Source organism: Gallus gallus, chromosome 2, assembly GCF_016699485.2.
Source record: "Gallus gallus isolate bGalGal1 chromosome 2, bGalGal1.mat.broiler.GRCg7b, whole genome shotgun sequence".
Taxonomy (NCBI): domain Eukaryota; kingdom Metazoa; phylum Chordata; class Aves; order Galliformes; family Phasianidae; genus Gallus; species Gallus gallus.
The window spans coordinates 14,011,812-14,031,993 of record NC_052533.1 but is presented as its reverse complement, the minus strand read 5'-3'; the positions used below and the strand labels follow the sequence as shown (position 1 = coordinate 14,031,993).

The 20,182-nt window shown below is 41.0% G+C and overlaps 1 protein-coding gene across 2 annotated transcripts in view; it reads right to left on the bottom strand.

Moving 5' to 3' along the window:
• Positions 1–15,422: 15,422 nt before the first annotated feature.
• ITGB1 (integrin subunit beta 1) overlaps positions 15,423–20,182 on the bottom strand; it is a 41,463-nt gene continuing 36,703 nt past the window's right edge. Inside the window, exon 16 of one of the 2 annotated variants that reach the window (NM_001039254.3) lies at positions 15,423–16,644. In NM_001039254.3, coding sequence (NP_001034343.2) covers positions 16,579–16,644 — 66 coding nt within the window. In that variant the 3' untranslated portion in view covers positions 15,423–16,578. The remainder of the gene's footprint in view (positions 16,645–20,182) is intronic. The other variant, XM_046917243.1, reaches the window with a different exon arrangement.

The window sequence follows — 20,182 nt, the reverse complement described above, 5'->3', positions numbered from 1 at the left end:
AAATCTTACACCCTTGGCACTGTTATTTCTTCTTCTTCTGCCTAGAAGATAAGGCTTACAGGCTCTTAGAATTTTAAATTATTTGGCAGATCAGCATACTTGAAGCGTAGAATAATGTTATGCTCAGAGCTCACACTTACAGGAGGATGGGGAAGTAGCAGTGTGCTTCTTTAGTCTGAGTGGAAATTCTCATTTGCTCCAGAGCGCAGAGATCACAGCTCCCAAACAGCTGTTGAGGTCTCCTAAATACATTTTTGCGCTAGTCTTTGTCCCTTCTCCTTCCTTATGCTACGCAAAAGCGGGAGGAAGGAGGGTAAATGTGACTGCTGGTTAAAGTCACCCCCAAAATAAAGGCGGCTGAGGCCGGCACGGAGGGCTGAGGCTGGCACAGAAGCCAGCCGTGGCTGTCCCCGCCCCGCAGCGGTTACAGCGCGCCCCGGGTGCTGCACGGCCGCCATCCCCAGGCGGCACAGCAGCGTCACCGCAACCCTCACCCCGCGGCTACAGAGCTTTGCCCTGCTTCCACCTTCAGTCTTACTCTGAGAGCTGCTCAGGAAGAACCAGATTTTAATGTCTTCACTTTCTAAGTTCTGTTCATTATGTGTCGTAACTTTTCTCGGGGGTTACTCTTTCAATGAGATCCTTCGGGTGCTTACTCATTTTTCACAGCTGCACCAAGCCTCGAAGGTAAATGAGTTAATCTAAGGAACAACATTTGTCTTTGTGACTTCCTTGTTTAAAGGAAAGATAAATGCGTTCACCCTGCTGGGCTGCAGGAGAAGCAGGCCGAGAATCCTCCCGTGTCTGTAGGTATGCAAAAGTGTACGAAGCAATGTCAAGAATCCACCTGGAGAACTGCTGTCAGCGTATGTACCTCATCAAGCTTTGGATTGAACCCAAAGGCCCACGATGATTCTTTGTGAACCATAAGTAAGGCATTACATGTGCTTGAAGCTATTTTGGTGCCTAGCAGCTCTAATTATCCTGCTCTACGTATGGCTGTGGAGTGTCAAGAGCTGGCTTCACATATTCAGACTCTTTTTAATATCAGTCCTGTAAAAAAAAGTAATGAGAAGAACATCTACTTTACTATAATTGTACAATGTCTTAATAATCCAAAATACAATGAAATTGTAACTAACTGTTGAATGTCTTCTAACCTATAATACAGTGGGTTTTTGCCCCACTGCATGCTTGCTGAAATGACTGTGTTTCATGTATCCGTGACTGTTAATAAAAACATCCTAACTTTCCAGTCTGTTTTTGGCAGCTAGCCATGACAAAAGGACCACATGGCTCAGAATTATCACTTGGGCTTTGACCCACCTTTTGTCACCTTTCTCACTTTTCCCTGTCTAGATTCTTGTCCATCCATGCACCACTGATTTTATGTTGGCTCAGTGGTTTGGCTTGACGCTGATAATAACTACAGCTGATGAAAGACAGTTTGCAGTTTGGTGTTTAGGACAGGTAGCAAATGCCCTAGAGTTGCTAGGAGGCTGGAGTGCTTAGAATGGTCTTATTTCACAGGGAGCTGGCATGCCTTCTAGTCCTGAAAAACTGCCTTCTGACTCAAACTGTAATGAAATCATATCTCAGACTTTTCAATTCCAGCCTTAATTAGTGAGCTACTCTCTTCTGAGTATAATTCTGTGCCCTTTTGATGTACATGACGGCAACCACAAGCTTACTGAAGATGTGAAGAGCTCTGCAGCTCATCTCCTGTGCTACTATTGCCTGGTGCAACAGTGTGAACCACACATACCTGTGACAGGTAGCAGCTTTGAAAACTCCTTTCTCCAGGCCTGATCCATAGTTGTTTCCCTAATTCTTGCACCTAAGTATTGACTGTTGAGTTCTAACTGGACCAGAGCTTTCTCATCCCTTCATTCTGATTCTAATGTGGACACTGATGTTCTTTCTCCTGTATTTAGCAGCACACAGCAGTGTTATTTCACGTGATTGATCCAGATGAGAGCCTTGCAGCTGTGTGGAAGCAGATGATGATACCCAGGTGTGCACTACAGTTACTTGATATGAAAACAGAATGTTAAAAACCAGTGAAGTACCTACAGAATATTTGTTGCATGGGATATCTAGGAATAACCAAAACACTTCAGTACAGATAGATAATTTATATGAGAGGCACTGGGAGAATGAGCAGGGAGTCTTTAGTGTCAGCTGTAAGCTAACAAAGTTTAATGAATTCATGCAAGTTGACATGCAGTATTTTTTGTTTTGGCATGAAGAAACTGGGATGATGAAGCCTTGCACCAGTATTAGGTAGCTTGACCACCATTTATATTTCCTCATAATTATTGTAAAGTATTAAAGTGGCCTATGGACTATGATAATACATTTTGCTTAGAAATACTTTATAAGACTGGTAATACTTCCATGCAAGGCACCTCACAAGAGATAGGAACTCACAATGGAATTGAGCTCAGTAGTTTTTACACAAGACAGCTCTTCTATCAAGCTTTTTGTCAAGCTTTAGCATAGACCTTTATTTAAGGTAGACTTAAGACACTTGTCAGAGCATAGTTAAAAACGTTTGTCCCAGTGCAAAAAAGCATCTTACCTGGGTTTATTTCATTTTACTTTAATTTAGTTTTCTGAGCCAAAGGTCGTTCTTCTCACTCTTAACACATCTTTCTCATTACTTACTGGATATCATTTGATCAATTGCTAGTTAACCTATTGACACTACATCGAATTTCCTCACTTAGCAAACAACACGGCAAATAGACTTGGGACACCACTGAACCTACATAAAATCACATGAACTTTATTGCTGCAGTATTAGCAGCTTAAATAAAGAAAAAAGGAGTGAAGTTCTGTTGCAAGGATTCTCCTGGGACTAACAGAAAAATGGAAAAAAAAAGAGATATTTTAGAAAGCCTGTGAGTAAAGGGTTTGTTTTCCGAAGTGAAGTAGTACTTGTTGAAGGACAGGAAATCTTACCAATATTCTATTTTATCAGCTTTAAAAATAAGAATCCTTTATTCTATCAGCCTTAAAACCCGTCCTAAAACTGTTAGCACCTCATGGAAGGTATTAGACAAGATTTAATATGATAAAAGATGTTATTATCTTTGGTGCAGTTCTACTATTGGAGCTCTCTAGACTTGTGAACTTGTTTGTAAACTAATTTGTTTCTTCTTCCTTGTTCTTCAGAGTAATAATGCTCTGGAGTTCGTCAGCTCTTTTATTCTGTACAGTTGTCTTGGAAGAGTTTAGTTGAGTCTTTAGTGTAAGTGTAATATTAGATTGTTGTAATGCATTCATTTTACATTTATATAATTCATGAAATATTAACAATATTTAAACTAAAATATTCCATGAATTGTGGATAACATTCTAATTCATAATTTCAATACTTGTAATTTCAGTACTTTAAGTCAACACCATTTTTAATCACAGGATCTTTTCAGCAACAAGTTCAGTAAATAATGAGGAAAATCAAGGAACTGTAGATCAAACTGGCATGATCCCACATTTAAATACATAATTTATACCTATTTTCTCATTGATACACTGTATTACTATTACTTACTATACTGTTAATTGCCAAGAAAATGTATTTTTTTCTCTAATGGTATAATAGAATCACAGAATCATTAAGGTTGGAAAGACCACTAAGATCATCTAGTCCAACCATCAGCCCATGCCTGTGACCGCTCTAGACCATGTCACTCAGTGCCACATCCATCTACCTTTCCTTGAACACCTCCAGGGATGGTGACTCTACCACCTCCTGGAGCAGCCTGTGCCAATGCCCCATCACTCTTTCTGAGAAGAAATTTTTCCTAATATCCATCCTGAACCTCCCTTGGCACAACTTGAGGCCATTCCCTCTCACCCTATTGCTGTTACCTGGGAGAAGATACCAACACTCACCTCCCTACAACTTTCTTTCAGGCAGTTGTAGAGAGCAATCAGGTCTCCCCTGAGCTTTCTCTTCTCCAGACTGAACAATCCCAATTCAGCTGCTCCTCATACACCTTGTGCTCCAGAACCCCCATGGCTTTGTTGCCCTTCTTTGGGCTGAACACAGAGCTCAAGGTGCAGACTTTGCATAACTGAGCAGAGAGGGAAAATATACTATAAAAGAAAAGTTATTTAATAAAACTCAAAAATAAAGAGCAGTTTGTCAGCCTCTTTACAGTTATTCTGACAGTACAGAAATGATCTCATTATTTTTCATATAAAATTGATCAAGAATATCAAACTTGAGAGTTCTAATTCAGTATACAACTGTGTTCAAGTATCGTTACCTAATGGCTACAAGTAAATGACAGACTTTGTTTTTGAGCTTTCTTATACGTCTGTGTATCCAGAGGCCTTCTGTCTCGAGGGAGACTGCTACTTGGACAGCATCTGAAATCTATTTTAAACCATTGATTCCTCATCATACATGTTGCTTGCTAAATGAGCACAGTATCTGGTGCTTCTGAATTTCAGAAATGCGTTAGTTCAGCAAGATGTCTTTCCCATTCAGAGTAATACTACCTCTCCCAGAGTAAGTTGTTCCCTTTAGAATTTCTGAGGCTTCTCTCTTCACATGGCTAACGCAGTCTTTTCATTCCCTACACTCATTTCCATTACAGTAGGGTCCAGAGCTCTGTACAGCTCTCCCCTCAAAGTTCTCAGAGGACTTTGTAGCAGGTTTCACAGGGAAATTACTGTTGTACATTCATTTTTGAACCTGCCAGCCACTTTCAATCTGATTTGTCTGCTGTTGTATGCATAATTAATGTTGAACTGCAGTCAGAGTTTTGTGAGCGCCTACAGTGATATGTATGCATTTAATTGAATTCAACACTTAACAATTTCATTAAGACAGAGACATCATTTTAATACCCACACTGAAGAAAAATAATTGTGCAAAAAGTAGATCAATAGTGAAGAACAGGCTTCTATCCTTTTGTTACTTTCAGAATTTTAAAGTTTTTATTACTGAAATTATTTTCTATCCATGTGCCATCAGTTTGGGGATTCGTTTTCTTTGTGGCCTTATCGCCACAATAACAGTTCATCTGTCTGGTTGGGATCGTATCTGGAGCTACTCATGGGTTTGTATAAAATGAATGCTTTCTCATATGAATTTCACCATGTGCATATAATTGGAGAAGTTCAGAGGCCTGGTTCCATTTACTTGAAGAAGTAAAATGTGTTTTGTGACAGACAAGCTTACAATTTCCACTAATTATAAGTAACATAGAAGAAGAAACTAGAATTTGAAGCTTGAAGAGTGAAGTGCTTCCATAAATAGGTGGTTCTGGGTGGAAAGGAGCAGGAAAGCTTTCACTGTATCAGTGAAATATTTTCTTTGATGTGAAAACCTAGCAAACATTCAATTAGTGTAAACTGAAGAAAGCACAGGAATCTAGGCCACATGCAGATCGGTGAATGCTTTTCTTGTTTATTTGGCATAGTCTTGCTATGCAAATATTGCTTAGTATCACAAGAACGTCAGAACAGCAAGAAAGTGAAATGGCACGTCAGGCTGCTGCTGCTGCTAATGACAGCAGGGAGGAGTACGGGAAACAGGTCAAGTATAGGGTGATCCTTGTGGTGCTATGTGTGCTCAGCTCTGACAGGTGGTGAGAAAGGCATTTCCAGAGCTTGTGTTTGCATAGGGTTTGCAGTGCTTATTAGTCAGTGGAAATAAACGTGATAAACTTGTGCTGTATGTTTAAAAGACATTAATATTTTTCATTTCTGTAATATCTAATAATTTCCAGTTTGACTTTATTTGCAAATGGTTGATCCATCTAACATTTTGCCCCATTTCTTCAATTTCGTAAATGACAAATAACAATTTTTAACTCCTTCTCCAGTCATTCATAATTCTATACCATATTTCTATCTGTTGGATAAGAAGGATTCTGATGTACTAAAAGCAAGTTTGTAATGCCTGCACTTCTATTTTTTTAGTAAGAGATTAGAGTACCAAAAGTAAATGTAGTAGTCAAGGTGTGGTCATGCTACCCGTGCATACAGCAAGATAATGTTTTCTGCTGAATTCTAGATTTCTTTGCTTGCTTTTCTCTGCTTATTTTTATGTCCATTTTCCAGCAGTTTTTTTTACAGTATTTACTTCATGCTAAGAGTTGGTTCTCCTTGGAGAACTACCCACAGTGATGTCCCTGTCTTCCTTGTTTCAGGAGAGGAAGGAAGCATTAATAATGACTTCATATATATGTAATTGCATTTATTTTTCCAATGAGCCTTATTTTCCAACTAGAGAAGTGATGATGACTTTTCCCCACATATACCTTATTTATCCACCTGTCATTCGATACTATAATACTTTCTACCAGTATTCTCAATACAAAACTCAATCTTAGTGGCTTATAGTTCCCGCTATGTACCACATTTTTCTAATTTAATTTCCCTGGTACTGAGATTTTAGAACTTTAAGGTCCAGTGTACAAATGTACAAAATATTTGGAGAGGTCTATTCATATCAGAGCAAAAGAAGAACAACACAAAAGGCCCAATTTTAGAGGAGTGCTAAATTGTGAGCGGAGGTTTCTTCTTCCAGAAAGAGCTGTCTGTGCAACCTCCACTTGGAGAACTCTGGTAGAATTAATGTACTGTGGGCCTCTAACAGGGGTCACTTAGTACTTTTCTTACAAGTTCCTTGCTTCCTTCAGTGCATGAAGTATCATCCTCAGGGAATGAAATTGCCTAATATTTCCAGCTCATTTCTTTTCAGAATATGCAAACTGAACGTGCAGTGAATGAAGTAGAAAAGTGCCTCAGAAAATGAAAAGATTAAGGCAGCTGAATAATCTGCAAGTGGGACAGAATTTCTCACCTCCTGTACAATCCTGGCCCTGTTACCCCAACAGAACTTGGAAAACTGGTGGAAGGTACAGTTTGGAAATGTCATGATTAATAGTGGGAGTTAACATTCCCATGTGCATGTGAAGACAGTGGGAATCCTGTTTGGAGCATACCAAGTGCTAACATCAGATATATTACAGCTTTGCTAGCTCATGTTAAACCTCAAAACTGGTCAGCACTTCTGACTTTTGTCCCTTTATGCTCATGTATAAAATAACACCATGACCTCAGCCATCATCCGAAGCATCTTTGAAAACATGTGGTTTCACATCTGTAAAGTACTCGTGGCGGTGACTTGCACTGTAAAGAGGAAAAAGTCATGAGGAATTAATAATCCATTTCCAAAGTTGTGTAATGTATGTCAACATTATATCAGCGTGTATCAACACAGAATGAAGCAACTCGTAGCTGCTGTTTGAGGGTTTCCCGTCTTGTTCAGTGAAGAATTTTCAGGTACATGATAACATAGTAGTTTTTCTATGGGACTTTAAGATGTGTAAAGCACGGATAAGCAGCAGGAATTAACATTTAGCGAGCACATTCATTTATGGTGTTGCCTAACCCACAAAGACTTGACCATACAACGATACATATTTACATACACTTTATATGCAAGCTCACTGCTTAAACAATAGTCCAGCCTAGTAGTCTGCTAATGATTATGCTACTCACTGTATTAATTATGAAGTACAAATACACCGTCAATGTGTTTTGACAAGTGGTTCAGTGTCAGTACCCTTTATCGTATTCATCTGGTTTCATGGTTTATGCGTTAGAAAATACATAATGTAGTGAACATACGCAGCTGCGGGTGTTGATATATCTGTATTTTTAGAACACTGACCCCTAGCATTTGCTCTCACTTTCCCCAGCCTGCTGTGCAAATGCTACCCCAGGTTGTTATGGACCCTATGGCAGGGATGGGCTTTCTGTTTGTTTCCTCAGGGATGATTTCTCCCTCACTGGAGTGGAACACCCTCAATGAGAACGTTATGTATATCCCAAGGAGCACCAGTTAAATTGTGCTTCAGCTAAAATACACTCTACTGTTGTATCTCAAGCTTCTCCTTGAATCTTGAGTTTATACTTGATCCAAGCAGGTCGTAACGGCAGAATATTCCACTACAGAAGTCATGCTTAGCACTCTCCCCATCCTCTGCACTTGAAAAGGGGATTCTGTGGCGCTGACGCTTCAGGTCAGGTGTGGTGGAAGAACTCTACCCGCTGCTTCCCCCCAGGGCCCGCCAGGCGGCGGCCGTTGCGCTCGCGCCCGCCCGAGCCGTTGGAGCGCCACCTCAGCGCCCGCGGCAGCCTCGGTCAGCGGCGGGAGCCGGAGGGCTGCGTGCCGCGCGGCGGAGACGTGCGCGCTCCCGGCCGACGAATTACAGAGATAGATGTTGTGGGGCAGTCTGAGCGGGACAGCTGCGGAGGAAATCACCTGAGGGAGAAACTGGGAGCCGCTCCCGAGGCAGCCGCGCCATCGGCGCTCAGCCCCCGCGCCCTGCCGGGTGTCACGCAGGGGCCGCCCCTCCCGCCTTCACTGCGCTGTGACACGTATTGACCCGAGGGGCCGCCGGAACGCTCAGTATCCCGGCGTGGTAACTGATAGGGTTGGCTGGTTTAGCAGCAGTGCATTCAAGAACCAGTCTGACTGATTGTAGCAAAAGGAGTCCATGAGTGATGGTTCTAAAACTTTCCATTTCAGCTTTAATAGGCATATAGTCTTGCTTTCCTCAACAGTTTTGCACTGGGGACATAATAGAATACTTTTATCTTTTGAATCAATGATTTTGCCTCACAAGAAATGCTAAAATCATCATAGCATGCTTCTGTCTTTTGCCTCAATAAGTGCAAGGATGTCTTCCTCAGATTCCACAACTGTTGTTTTAAAAGTTGCTCACTATGGCCTAATAAGCGATGGGAACTTTCCAAACTGGGGAGCTGGAAGTTAGTGAGGGCTCACGGTGATGAAGCTGATGGTGGAAAATGGGGAAGAAGTAGGTGGGCGCTCCACCACCCTAGATACTACTGAGCGTGCCCAAAGGGACATTAGCATATATTAACGAGTCCTTGAAGAAGAGTGAATATGTATGCCTATGTACTGCATATGTATATCTTAACTGTCTCAATGTAGAACCTGAAGTCTAAAAGAGTGTGCTTGCTTGTCGAGTCACCCGGCGTATCGGGAGGAATAAAGGAATGCTGCTTTCTAACACCACACTGGGGTCAGAGTTTTCTTCACAGATTTTGGATGACAGTGCGACGTGGGGACCTCCCTCAGGCCTGAAGCAGTCCTTGAAGCACACAGGTTGGACAGGCACGTTGTTCACCCCCCTGGGAATACATCTGTGTACATTTGGTGTGCTGCGTGGAACTTGCTCTGTGGCAGCTATGAGAACAACTGCTGGAAGTGTCCACAGTCAGAAATAACAGAGGCCCTGAGCAGTGAGGGGGGTGTCAGCACTGCCTATACTGACTTGTGGCTGAAGTGCTACCAAAACAACCAAGTAACACACAGCGACAAACCAAACAAATATCTGTCAGAATAGTTGAAGGGAGATTATTTTCACAGGGCTGTGGGCATCACGATAATAAATACATTTAGATTAGATTAAAAAAAAAAAAAAAAAGACAGCTCAGTCAGGCTCTGAGAAGTTAGATAACCATTTACTCAATTTGACCATTGTCTTGATTCACTTAAAACTTTGAAGTACTTATTACTCAGATGTATTTATTTATTTGTTTCTAAGGTAGGAAAGACTTTCTATTTGCTAAGAAGCAGTAACCTAAAAGGAAAGCCTTAGAATACTTGTCCTGTGTTTTTCATGGTGCTCAGAGGCAGCTTGAAGTCAGAGTTGTCCAACCCAATCAGAAAAGCCTGAGAACCTTTTCAGTTTTACCACATTAGGAAATGGGATTCTCTTGCAACACCGTGCCTCCGATCATTCTGGAGCTCTGTATGGGCTTCTGGGTTTTGATTTGGTTATGGAAGTTTATCTGTGACCTGAAATGTACTAAATGCTTTTTAATATTGTCATCGCATTACTTTTTATGTAGGAAGATTTTGATTTAAAATTATTCTGAACCTAAGTATGCAATACTCTGTATTCTCTGTTTTGTTTATATATATATGTAACCTTATATGTACAAACCATGCAGATGCACATTCACTACTAAAGCAAAAATGCCTACTCTTAAAAGTAAACACTACAATTTCCTGCCTACCTATTCATAGTTTTGTGTTGTCTAAAATCCATGTTATTGTGCCACATTGCTCACAATGGTTTGATCTCTTTACAGTGTAACACAGAGCTGGATTTAACTTCTCAGCAGTGTTTTCAGGACAATTTTTGGTTGGGGCTTGCAAGGTGGAGATATGTGTTGGAATGAGTTCCGTATGTACCAGCTTCATACCCTCCCTCAGTTGCATGCTGCCAGCTATTACTGAAGACTCAGCATAGGATGCCTTCATGTGATCACACTACAGCATGTGATTACATCCCATATGGCACTTACAGGGGCATTCTGGTGAATTCCCCGAGCTCTTCTAGTTAGAGCTCACTCTTCTGCATAGGTTGGTCTAATCTCTTCGGTTCCAGTTCTGACCTAAATTCTTATCTCGTTTTCACTGACATATACTTCTTTCCCCCCATTTGTTTAACACAAAAATTGTGTATAAGCAGCAGTATTAATGGCAATAATATATAGCTTTCCGTGGGTTGCTTTATTCAAGCGAGAAACTGCACAATGAGGGCCTTCTGTCTGAGCCAACCAGGGAAAGCCTTAAGAAAACACAGGAAGTTATTGTGCCTGTCTTCCTCATACCAGAAGTGACCCAGAAGTGGAAGGGATATACTGGCTGGTTCTGCATTGTTTAGGGAGGCCTAAAGCAAGAGGAAAATGTGCTGAGAATTATTAAGAAAAATGAGCTTGAAAGAACAAGTTTATTCATTTGTAAGCAATATATCCATTAACACAAAACCCATTTGCAGCATCTAAGGACTATTTTTATATTGGTCTGATGTACTGATATTAACAAGGTCTGTTCTTCAAGCCTAATGCTGTTTTTATTGCTTTTCCTTACCAGAAACGGGCAATATCACACTGACACTTCTCGGGAATGAGAGAGAATTTCCATCATTAGCTCTCCCCCGAGCCTTAATTGTGCCTGTGGAGATGAACATTTGAGTTTTCTATAGCCCACAGCCTGTCTGAAAAAATATTCAAATCTTTCCATGGCGGCATGAAAACAAAATGAAAGCAAAGAGGTTTGTCCATGACCTGATGGACAAAGAAAGTGACTTAGTCTGACAGTATGGATTAGAAATAGTTTTGCTGAATTTGCCTGTGAGACTGCAGTAAGCATTTAAGTCAGTCACAGCACTTACCCTTACACACCCATGGTACACCTTGATGATGGCAGGAAACAGCCGCTGCTGCTGCAGGAAATGGGATTGTAATTGTTTTTACATCCTTGCTTCTCCTTCCTTTTTTACATAATATTCATTAACTACTGTGGTGTTTTTGTTTGGTGTTCATTGGCTGATTTTGTTCTTAAACATCTGCTTTACACACATCTTAATACCACAAAACAAAAATGTTACTGGCTCTATCAGTCTGCTTTACCATAGCGCTTTTGGCTTCTGGTACTCCAATAGGAGCTGCTTTGATATGCTACAAATATTAAGAAAATTATTGTCCTGATTGTGTTCTTAGTTTTCATCAGATCTTTGTTTTCTCACAAGTAATACTGCTAAGTTTTAATCCTTCGAATCTTTATTTTTTTCCTATCTTCCTAAATGTAACAGAAACAATAACAGGAGACAACTTCTTTGTACACTTAGAGTGGTGAGCTTTATCTTGTGCTTGCTAAATGGGTTTTTGCCTTCAACACAGACTCTAAAACGAGTCTATTGCTGGTGCTACTTGACTAGTGCTAGCTGACTTCTCTTGATACATGGATAATTTATGATGAGCTCGGGTATTTCTTCAATTTGGTAAGTAGGTAGTCTACCTGATGCAAGCTTCGACCATATTTATACATATATATATTACATAAGAAGTAGATTCATGTCACATGAGCTCTGAAAAACATGAATGGTTTCAAAGAGAACTGAGAGCTTGTGGAAGAATTCAGATAGGACAGTGTCATGGCAAGGGCACACTTACAAATCAACAGTTTTCAAAGGGTTTCTTTCTATAGCCTTTCATAAAGACAGCAGGAAGGCCTCGTGTTTGTCTGAACAGGGAAGCACGAAGGGTTTCTTTAGATACATTGGTCACAAGAGACAAGCAAAGGAGGGCATATCCCCTCTGATAAATGAAAAGGGAAAACTCGTCCAGGTGGAAGCTGGTCATGAGTGGTGTCCCCAGGAGGTCTGCCTTTGGGACCAGTGCTCTTCAACATCTTTATCAACCTAGACTGGGATTGAGTGTGCCCTGAGCAAGTTTGCTGACACTAACCTAAGTGGTGCGGTCAGTACAGAAGGAAGGGATGCCACCCAGAGGGACCTGGACAGGCTTGAAAAGTGGGCCCATGAGAACCTAATGAGGTTTAATAAGACCAAGTGCAAGGTGCTGCACTTAGGCTGAAGCAACTCTAGACATGAATACAGACTGGGAGATGAACTCCTTGAGAAAAGCCCCGCCAAGGACTTGGGAGTCCTGATGGATGGAAAGCTGGACATGGAACTAAATGATCATCAAGGTCCCCTGCAACCCAAACCGTTCTATGATTCTGTGATATTGAGTTGAGATGAGGCAGTGGAGATAAATGAAAAACAGAGAAATCTAGAGATGTTGAAAAGAGGAAACAGCAAGATTCCCAAGTAGGAGATTTTTTTTTTTCTTTTTCCTTTAAGAATAATGTGAAGGAAAACTGTAAAACTACGCTGAGATTAAGTACCTGAGTATCCAGAAAGACTTTTTTGGAAAGTAAAGAGATGCTGACATTTTTTGAAAGAAAGATAGCTCTTTTTCACAAGTGTTCTTAAAGCTGATAGAAATTTAAAATGACATAATTCAAGAGAAGAACAGAGAGGGAATATTACAAGAACAATTAATGATGCTGAGCTTGATTTATTAGTCATTAGGATAGAGACAGTAACTGAAGATGTGTCAGCTGATGAAATTGCAAAGAGAAAGAACATAATGTAAGATGAGCAAAAGGCTATAGACACTGCCCTGGGGAATAATGAGAGTGGGAAAACAGTAAGAAGACTCATGAAAACTGAAAGAATAGTCTTGAAATGAGCTGGAACAAGAGAAGCCATCTTCAAGCCTAGTGGGTATGAAGTGCTAGGAAGGCCAGAAAGGTCAATGGCATCAAAAATAGGAAGAAAGCAGGAAGAAAACATGGGAGAAGAACAGTGAAGAATATGTGAAGTGGGAGAAGAATATGAGCCAGATTACAGCAAGGGTAGACTACTCCACAAGGGAAGGTCATCTGGGAGATGGCGACAGCAGTAAGACCGGCGAGGGCTGTGCCTTCACAGAGGAACATAACCCAACAGTAGGTGAGCAAGGTGAGCAGTCAGTCTGGTAACGGTAATCAGGATCACTGAACAGGTCACAAGGCAAGTCTAAAACAATGGGAAATGATCTGAAGTGGAGTCAAGCTCTTGGTCAGAATCAGGGCTGGTGACAGCAGTCGGCTTCAGCCAGCAGTCCAGTGGTTGTCAGACAAATTCGTAATGGCAAAGCAGTCCGAAGTCAAGGCCTGAAACCAAGTCAGCAGGTCAGGATCAGTGACACTGATCGCCAGGTGAAGGGATGCCTACAACATAGCTCAGGCAAGGGTCTGAAAGCTTTCACGGCTCACAAGGCAAGGAAGAGAACTCGAAGAGGCCTAGAGGCCTTATTCTCACACAGCAGTTCTTGATGCAGCTTTCTCCCCATGTTACTCAACTGCATCATAACAGAGCTAGATGGTTCATACTATCTAACGACTTACAGTGGACTCCAGTCAAAGAGAATTCTGTGAGTGCTTTCAATGGGGTCATTCCCAGTCCTGCATCTGACCGTGCTATTTGCTATTTGCAACATTTCAGATGGGAGAATAGGATAATATGATCCAGAGACCGGAATGAATCAGTCGCATTGTGATACAGATGAAAAAATAATCTCTGTTTTGCAGGGGTTAAACATATATTTGGAAGGGCAGTGTTGGAAAAGGAGATAATAAAGTACTTTTTTTCATGACTTATACACTTCTAATTTTGGTGTTAAGGTGCTATCGACAATTCATTTTTGTTGGGGAAATGACCAAAGCAGTATGAAGGAAGATAAGCATTCAGATATCCAAAAACTCATCCCTTGAGACCAGAGTTGAATTGCAGTTCTGTAAAGTGGATATAAAGAAGATCAGTTAACGCAAACTGTACACACTGTGCAGCACTCACTTTTTCCTTATTTTTGGTCAGACTGAACACCACTCTCAGACTGTTTAGGTGCCATTTGGAATGGCAATACAAGAGAGAGCATTCACAAAGTAAGAAGCAATTCAGAGCAGTACTGTGGATTTTGTTATGAATGATAGCAGGCTCAACTATTGCTTCTTCCGATCTGTGACTTGGCTCTCGTTTGCACCAACCAGCAAAAACATACCTGCTGCCAACTCCAGTAGCCCAAGGGAAGCGAGGTTGCTGCAGCTCCATGTCCCCAGGTCCAGCTAGTAGTGAGCATGAGCGCTTATTCCCTGCAAGTGTGTACACGCAGAGAACACGCACACACCGCATGCATAAACACACACAAAGCATCGCCAAAAACAGCACTCAGAGAAATAACAACGGAACCAACGGCCTCATCCTAATCCCCCCTTCTGGCTAAGCAGAATGAAGGCCCATTAGCGGGAAATACAGACAGGAACGCAGTGTTCATCCCTGCAGCACCTGGGCTCACACACTTGGTCTATCCAGCTGCTGGCCCTTGCATCTCCACTCTCCTCCATCACTGCCACCATCACACGTGCCGCTGCGGCTGTGGATGCAGACTGAACTGCTTGAAGACACCAGCATACACAGGATCCTGCCAACAAGTGGCCTTACACAACCAGGGCTGCCCAGTAATTGGCTCATATCTCCAGCTGCCTCTCTAGGGGAGAGGTGCAGAAGAGGACACGTGCAACTACGCTTCAGTCACACACACTTCAGGGAAACTGGGCTGCTTCTGCCCTCAGACTGAAAACAGTAAAAACAACTTTTAAAACAGAGCCCCATTCATTAGCTTTTCTTTTTCTTGAAAACAATGCATTATCTTTCTCATTTGTTGTGTGTTGTGAAACAATATTAACCGAACAGTCCTAAGTTAGAGAAACTCTTTAGCACACGTACTGTGGCTTCACCTCAGTTGTCATTCCATGTGATGAGCACTGTGCTGCGCTCTGGCCTTCGTGCATTCTGCACATCTAACTTCTTTTACCCAAGATCAGCTTCACCTGACCTCTACTGATCTAAAGGACATGCTTCATACTACTGCAACTTTTATTATCTCTTGCACAGTCAGACATAGTTCTCTTTTTTCTTTTTCATTCTAAATGAGATCTACAAGATAAAGAGACGGCATGCAAGTATTTTAAGGTACTTTTATTTAATAAATAACTTCAGGAATAGCACTGTAAAAAGTGAACATCTGTTAAAATAAAAAGGCACTTAAAACAAGGATATGACTATAATGCAGTTTGAATGGTCAAAGGCAAATATACATGGCACATGGCAAAAATGTGTGACTTGTCACATGACAAACTACGCAATCTTAGCTACAGGGCAAAGGCAAATTTACAGCTAAGACTGCCCAAAAAGAAAAAAAAAAACGCTTGTGTTGGTACAAAAATATTACAAAGAATCGCAACCAAATACGTTAAAAAGATTAGGAGTGTGACGAAGCACCGGACTAAAGAAACATTACACAAGAAAGACACAGTATGATGTAAGGCCCTTATGTGTTTTGAGGATGTCTTGGTAAAGCACTTCATGATACTGCCCAACCAGGGCTTGAATTTACAAAGAAAAATGAAGCAAGTTACCAGTCAGCAACTTTTTCAGTAATGGCACGTGTTTTAAAGCTATTTTTTTTCCCTCTTAGAATTCTTTCCAAACCCTTTCATCTTAACCATAACCTGGCAATAAGCAATTATAACAATTAAAAATAAGCATGCTCACACTTTTTCCACCTTTTACGCTGCTCATTTCCAACTCATTCAACTTACCATCTACTTAATCATATGTCTAGCAAGCAGAAGCCCAGTAATTCACCAGCTCCATGCTACATGAGCTTAAATATATCTGCAAACTCAAGCCCTGATTTCCCTGTAAAGCTACAAATTGTAACGCTAAATGGCTAGGCAGAGCCCTCATGCTTTAACCAGTTCCCTCCCAGTCTTGTCAAAGCACTATCACACCCTGTAGAAGATGTAGATTCACAGCACGGGAGTGGAAAAGGTCAAAAAGGCACCATGTGACCTCAGCTGACTAAGCTACACAGTCTCAAGTTTTTGTTGGTTTTTTTTTTTGTCAGACCCCTGGCACTGATTTTTATTTGCAAAAGAAATTAAAAATAAACATTAAAAAAAAAATTACATATGGTACATTCTCAAAACCTGAACAGGAAAACAAACCTATATGTAATGAATTAGTAAAATCACTGCAGTTTGCCCTAAATCTATCTTACTGTGACTACAAAAATTGCTACGCTGCATACAGTGTCGTGAAGTTACACAAGCAGTGTTCATTTTCCCTCATATTTAGGATTGACCACAGTTGTCACTGCACTCTTGTAAATAGGATTTTCACCCTAGAAAAAGAAAAATATTGGTATTAACATTCAAAGCTGTGAAAAAAGCAGGGTTTCCAACAAGTATGAACATTAGTTGAAGAAATTACTCATTAATGCTTTGTTTGTACACAAACAGCTTAAGTAAAGCTAGTTTTCCCTCTTGCAACTTAAAGGCATGCTCAGCTAACAAAGCAAAGCGTTAGGCGCGATCCTACTCAGTTTAGGTCACTGATTTCCTTTAAAGCTGCTGAACCTCATTCGCTCCTATCTCAGGCTGAGAGTCAGTTCAAGTCTGCAGCCCTATACGGTTTTTAAAGAACAGAATTGCAAACAACGTCATTGAAACTACGTTCAAAGACCACATTCTGCTATAGTTAACATTTAAATAGCTTATTTCATATTGTAATTTAATTCTTGAAACAGAGAGGAAAGGCCTGCACCATCTTAACAATACACATTCAATATTCAGCGTTTAACATCAGCACCTGCAATTCTCCTTTTACTCCTGTAGGTTCCCTCCTCTCTCCTGGTATGTACAAAATGCACAGTTAAATCTGAAAGATTGCTGTAGTGGTGCCAATGTGTTTTATCTTAGTAAGACTTACTCCATTTATGGCACGTCCTTGCACACCTAGGATGAATAGATTAAACTCTAAATGAAGAGATGAATCTTATTAGAGGGCTATTGCAAGAATTGTGCCCAGGCAGCCTAGATCTCCAGTTCTGTGCTCGTATCGCAGCTGAGCTTCAAACTAAATAAGTGTTGTTTACCAACGTGAAACTCTTCTGTGCATGTACAAATAATTCCTGAGGAAGTTCAGTACAGAGCAGATGTCAGCCTAAGTACAGCTCTGGCCAGAACCGTATCTGGCCTTCATCAGCAGTAGGGGAGTATCTCTCCCTTTGAAATTCCTCTCTACTAAGACATGTTATTACACCATAACTCAATTCTACTCTATTCAATTACATCGCATTTAAAATATTTCAGGTTAATTTTTCTTCCTACAGTCAATCAAAGGAAATGCTGCTCCTACCCAAACCCCCCCACCTCTGGATATCATTTTTTTTCTTTCATCTTAGATAGTCTGGCTTTGGGTGTGGAACAAACTGTGTCTGGTGGACACTTATTGCTTTAATAAAGCAGATTTTCAAGTAGATTTTTATTGTTCTACACACAGCACTGGAGATCAGATGGCATAGAGGAGGTGTTCTGTAAAGTGTCAAAATCAAGCCATTAATATTTATACATAAAATGGGTTGCATTGTGCCACGAGATGCTGCTTTGAATCATCTTTTTATTTGTAAGAAACTTGAAGCCCCTATAAATGTACATGATCTACAGAGATTAGCCACGTCTGTTTTTTTTCTAGGGTCATAAAGCTGAAACAACTACAGATAACACAGGATGTGCCACAGGGTGACAAGGTGAGGAAAAAACGACTTGGGCTGAAACGTCTATACCTATTCCTGGCAAATTCTGTTGCCTTCTGTGTGCAAGACCTCCTTAAGGACAAGCTGACTGGTGCACCCAGACAACAGTGGCTGCTGCTAAGGCAAGGCCATTTCTGCCTGGGGGGTTCTGCCTTCGTCACAGTTCTTCTCTGACAAAAAGAGTATTTCTCCTTAACGTACCCTTTTCTCCATGCAAGGAACAAAAAGGCACATCCAGTATTGGCAGGGCTGAGACACCAAGCGTAATCACTCAGCTCCAGAAATTGGACTGCTCCACAGTATCTTTTTCCTTTAAATCAAGATTCTCTGCTAATCCCTCAAGAGAGGAGTCAGCATCATCTGGTTTGAGGTGAAGCTGCAGCTGGGTGTCCACTGTAGGCTAAACGCAGTAATGGCAAAAGACTCTTCCATCAGATCCCAGGCAATGCTGTCTTGGTTAAAAACCTTCCATCTACTAGTTTAGAAAGAGAGGGGGAATGGAAGGAAAGTATTTCTTATCACGGAAAAACAGTGTTGCAGCTAACTCTCAGCCAGATAAATTATCAAGGCAAAATTTCTTGCACACCCTCTGCAGAACATTTTTATTCAAAGACTTCGCAGTAGTAACATGTAGATGAAACTGGAGGGAAAAAAAGAATCCAGCTGTGAGGGATGCGAGCTTCCATCACTATGTTTAAATGCTTGGCAACGTTACGTTGACTGTTTTCTAGATAAGTTTTAACACAGACTTCTCCCCCCAAAAAACAGTAAAATATGTAGTGCAGAGAAAATCTGTAAGCTCAACAGGCTGTGTCATATGTAGACTAGAAAATACACACAGAGCTTTTCAACAGCAAGGCGTGGTGTAACACTTGTGTTTTCAACCTTCAACACCTCCAGCACATACAGTGAGGTGTAAGTTTGCATTATTTAGAAAAGAGATAACTTCAGTCTGTTGTCAGTCCAAAGATTAGCTGTAGAACTTGGAAATTTGCAGGGTGCACTTCGTGTAATTAATCTGAATTTGGACTCAGTTCAAAACGCAGTTTTCAAAATGTGACTGTAAGTATAATGCTTTTTCAAGAGAAGTAATGGTATGAAGTATAAGTGCTCTTTCTATAGCACAAGGCTGATTTTTCAAAGAAAGTGAAACGCTGTACTGTCTTCCTGCATACTTGCATTTATGTTTGCAAGAACTCTCAGAAATGCACAGTGAAATTTAGGTCACAGGGTAAGGCACTCAGTGAGGCGTCTCCCCATATCAGCCGAGCGTCCCAGGTCCCATTACAAATAATGGAGATTCAGTCAGCACAGCCAGAACTCTTCAGCTCAACCTTACATTTGATAGCTGAGCAGGTTGTGTGGCTCTGCTTTCTGTTAGCAGAGCAGAAGCACTTCCATGAGGCAGGCACTGACAGCACTGGCCTCGCCAGCCGTACTCAGGCACTGTTTCTCAGCCCTGGCTTAGAGAGATCGAGCTACAGCTTGTCATTAGAACTAAGATGGAAGTAGCAAATGAAATGAACATTCACTACTCTAACACAACCCTCACCCCACCCAGGCCCCCTTGCAGCTGGGGCATGGAACAAACTTTCAGAGGTTAGCAGCATTCTGTGCTTTTAACTGGTGACTGCAATATGGTACACCAAACTTGCTTAGACAAATACTACTGCTCTTTAAGTAAACCCATTTCCTTTATGCCAATGCAGAAAATGCATTGATTTAAGCATGCAGAGTTAGGAAAAACACTTCTGCCGTAAGCCCTTATAAATGAAAACATCATGCACATTTATGCAACAGCAAGATGGAACAGTAAAATCCAACAAACAGTAACTATATACAAAATAGAGCAAAGTAGGTTGGAATGAAGACAGAGGTATTTATAAAAGTACCTTTATCAGAGAATAAGTGTGATGTTCTTATAACAGTATTCATTTTTAAGTAGAAAATGGGCTGTTCAGAGGTAAACAGTTTAGCCTGGTGTTGAATAAAGATGAGATACAACATAGGATTCTTCTCCATGGATTTACTGTTTCAACAGTCACCTGGAGTACCTACCTTACTAATGGGTTGAAGTCCTAAGTCACTCTAAGGAACTGCTGCCCAGAATACTAAAGCTCACCCA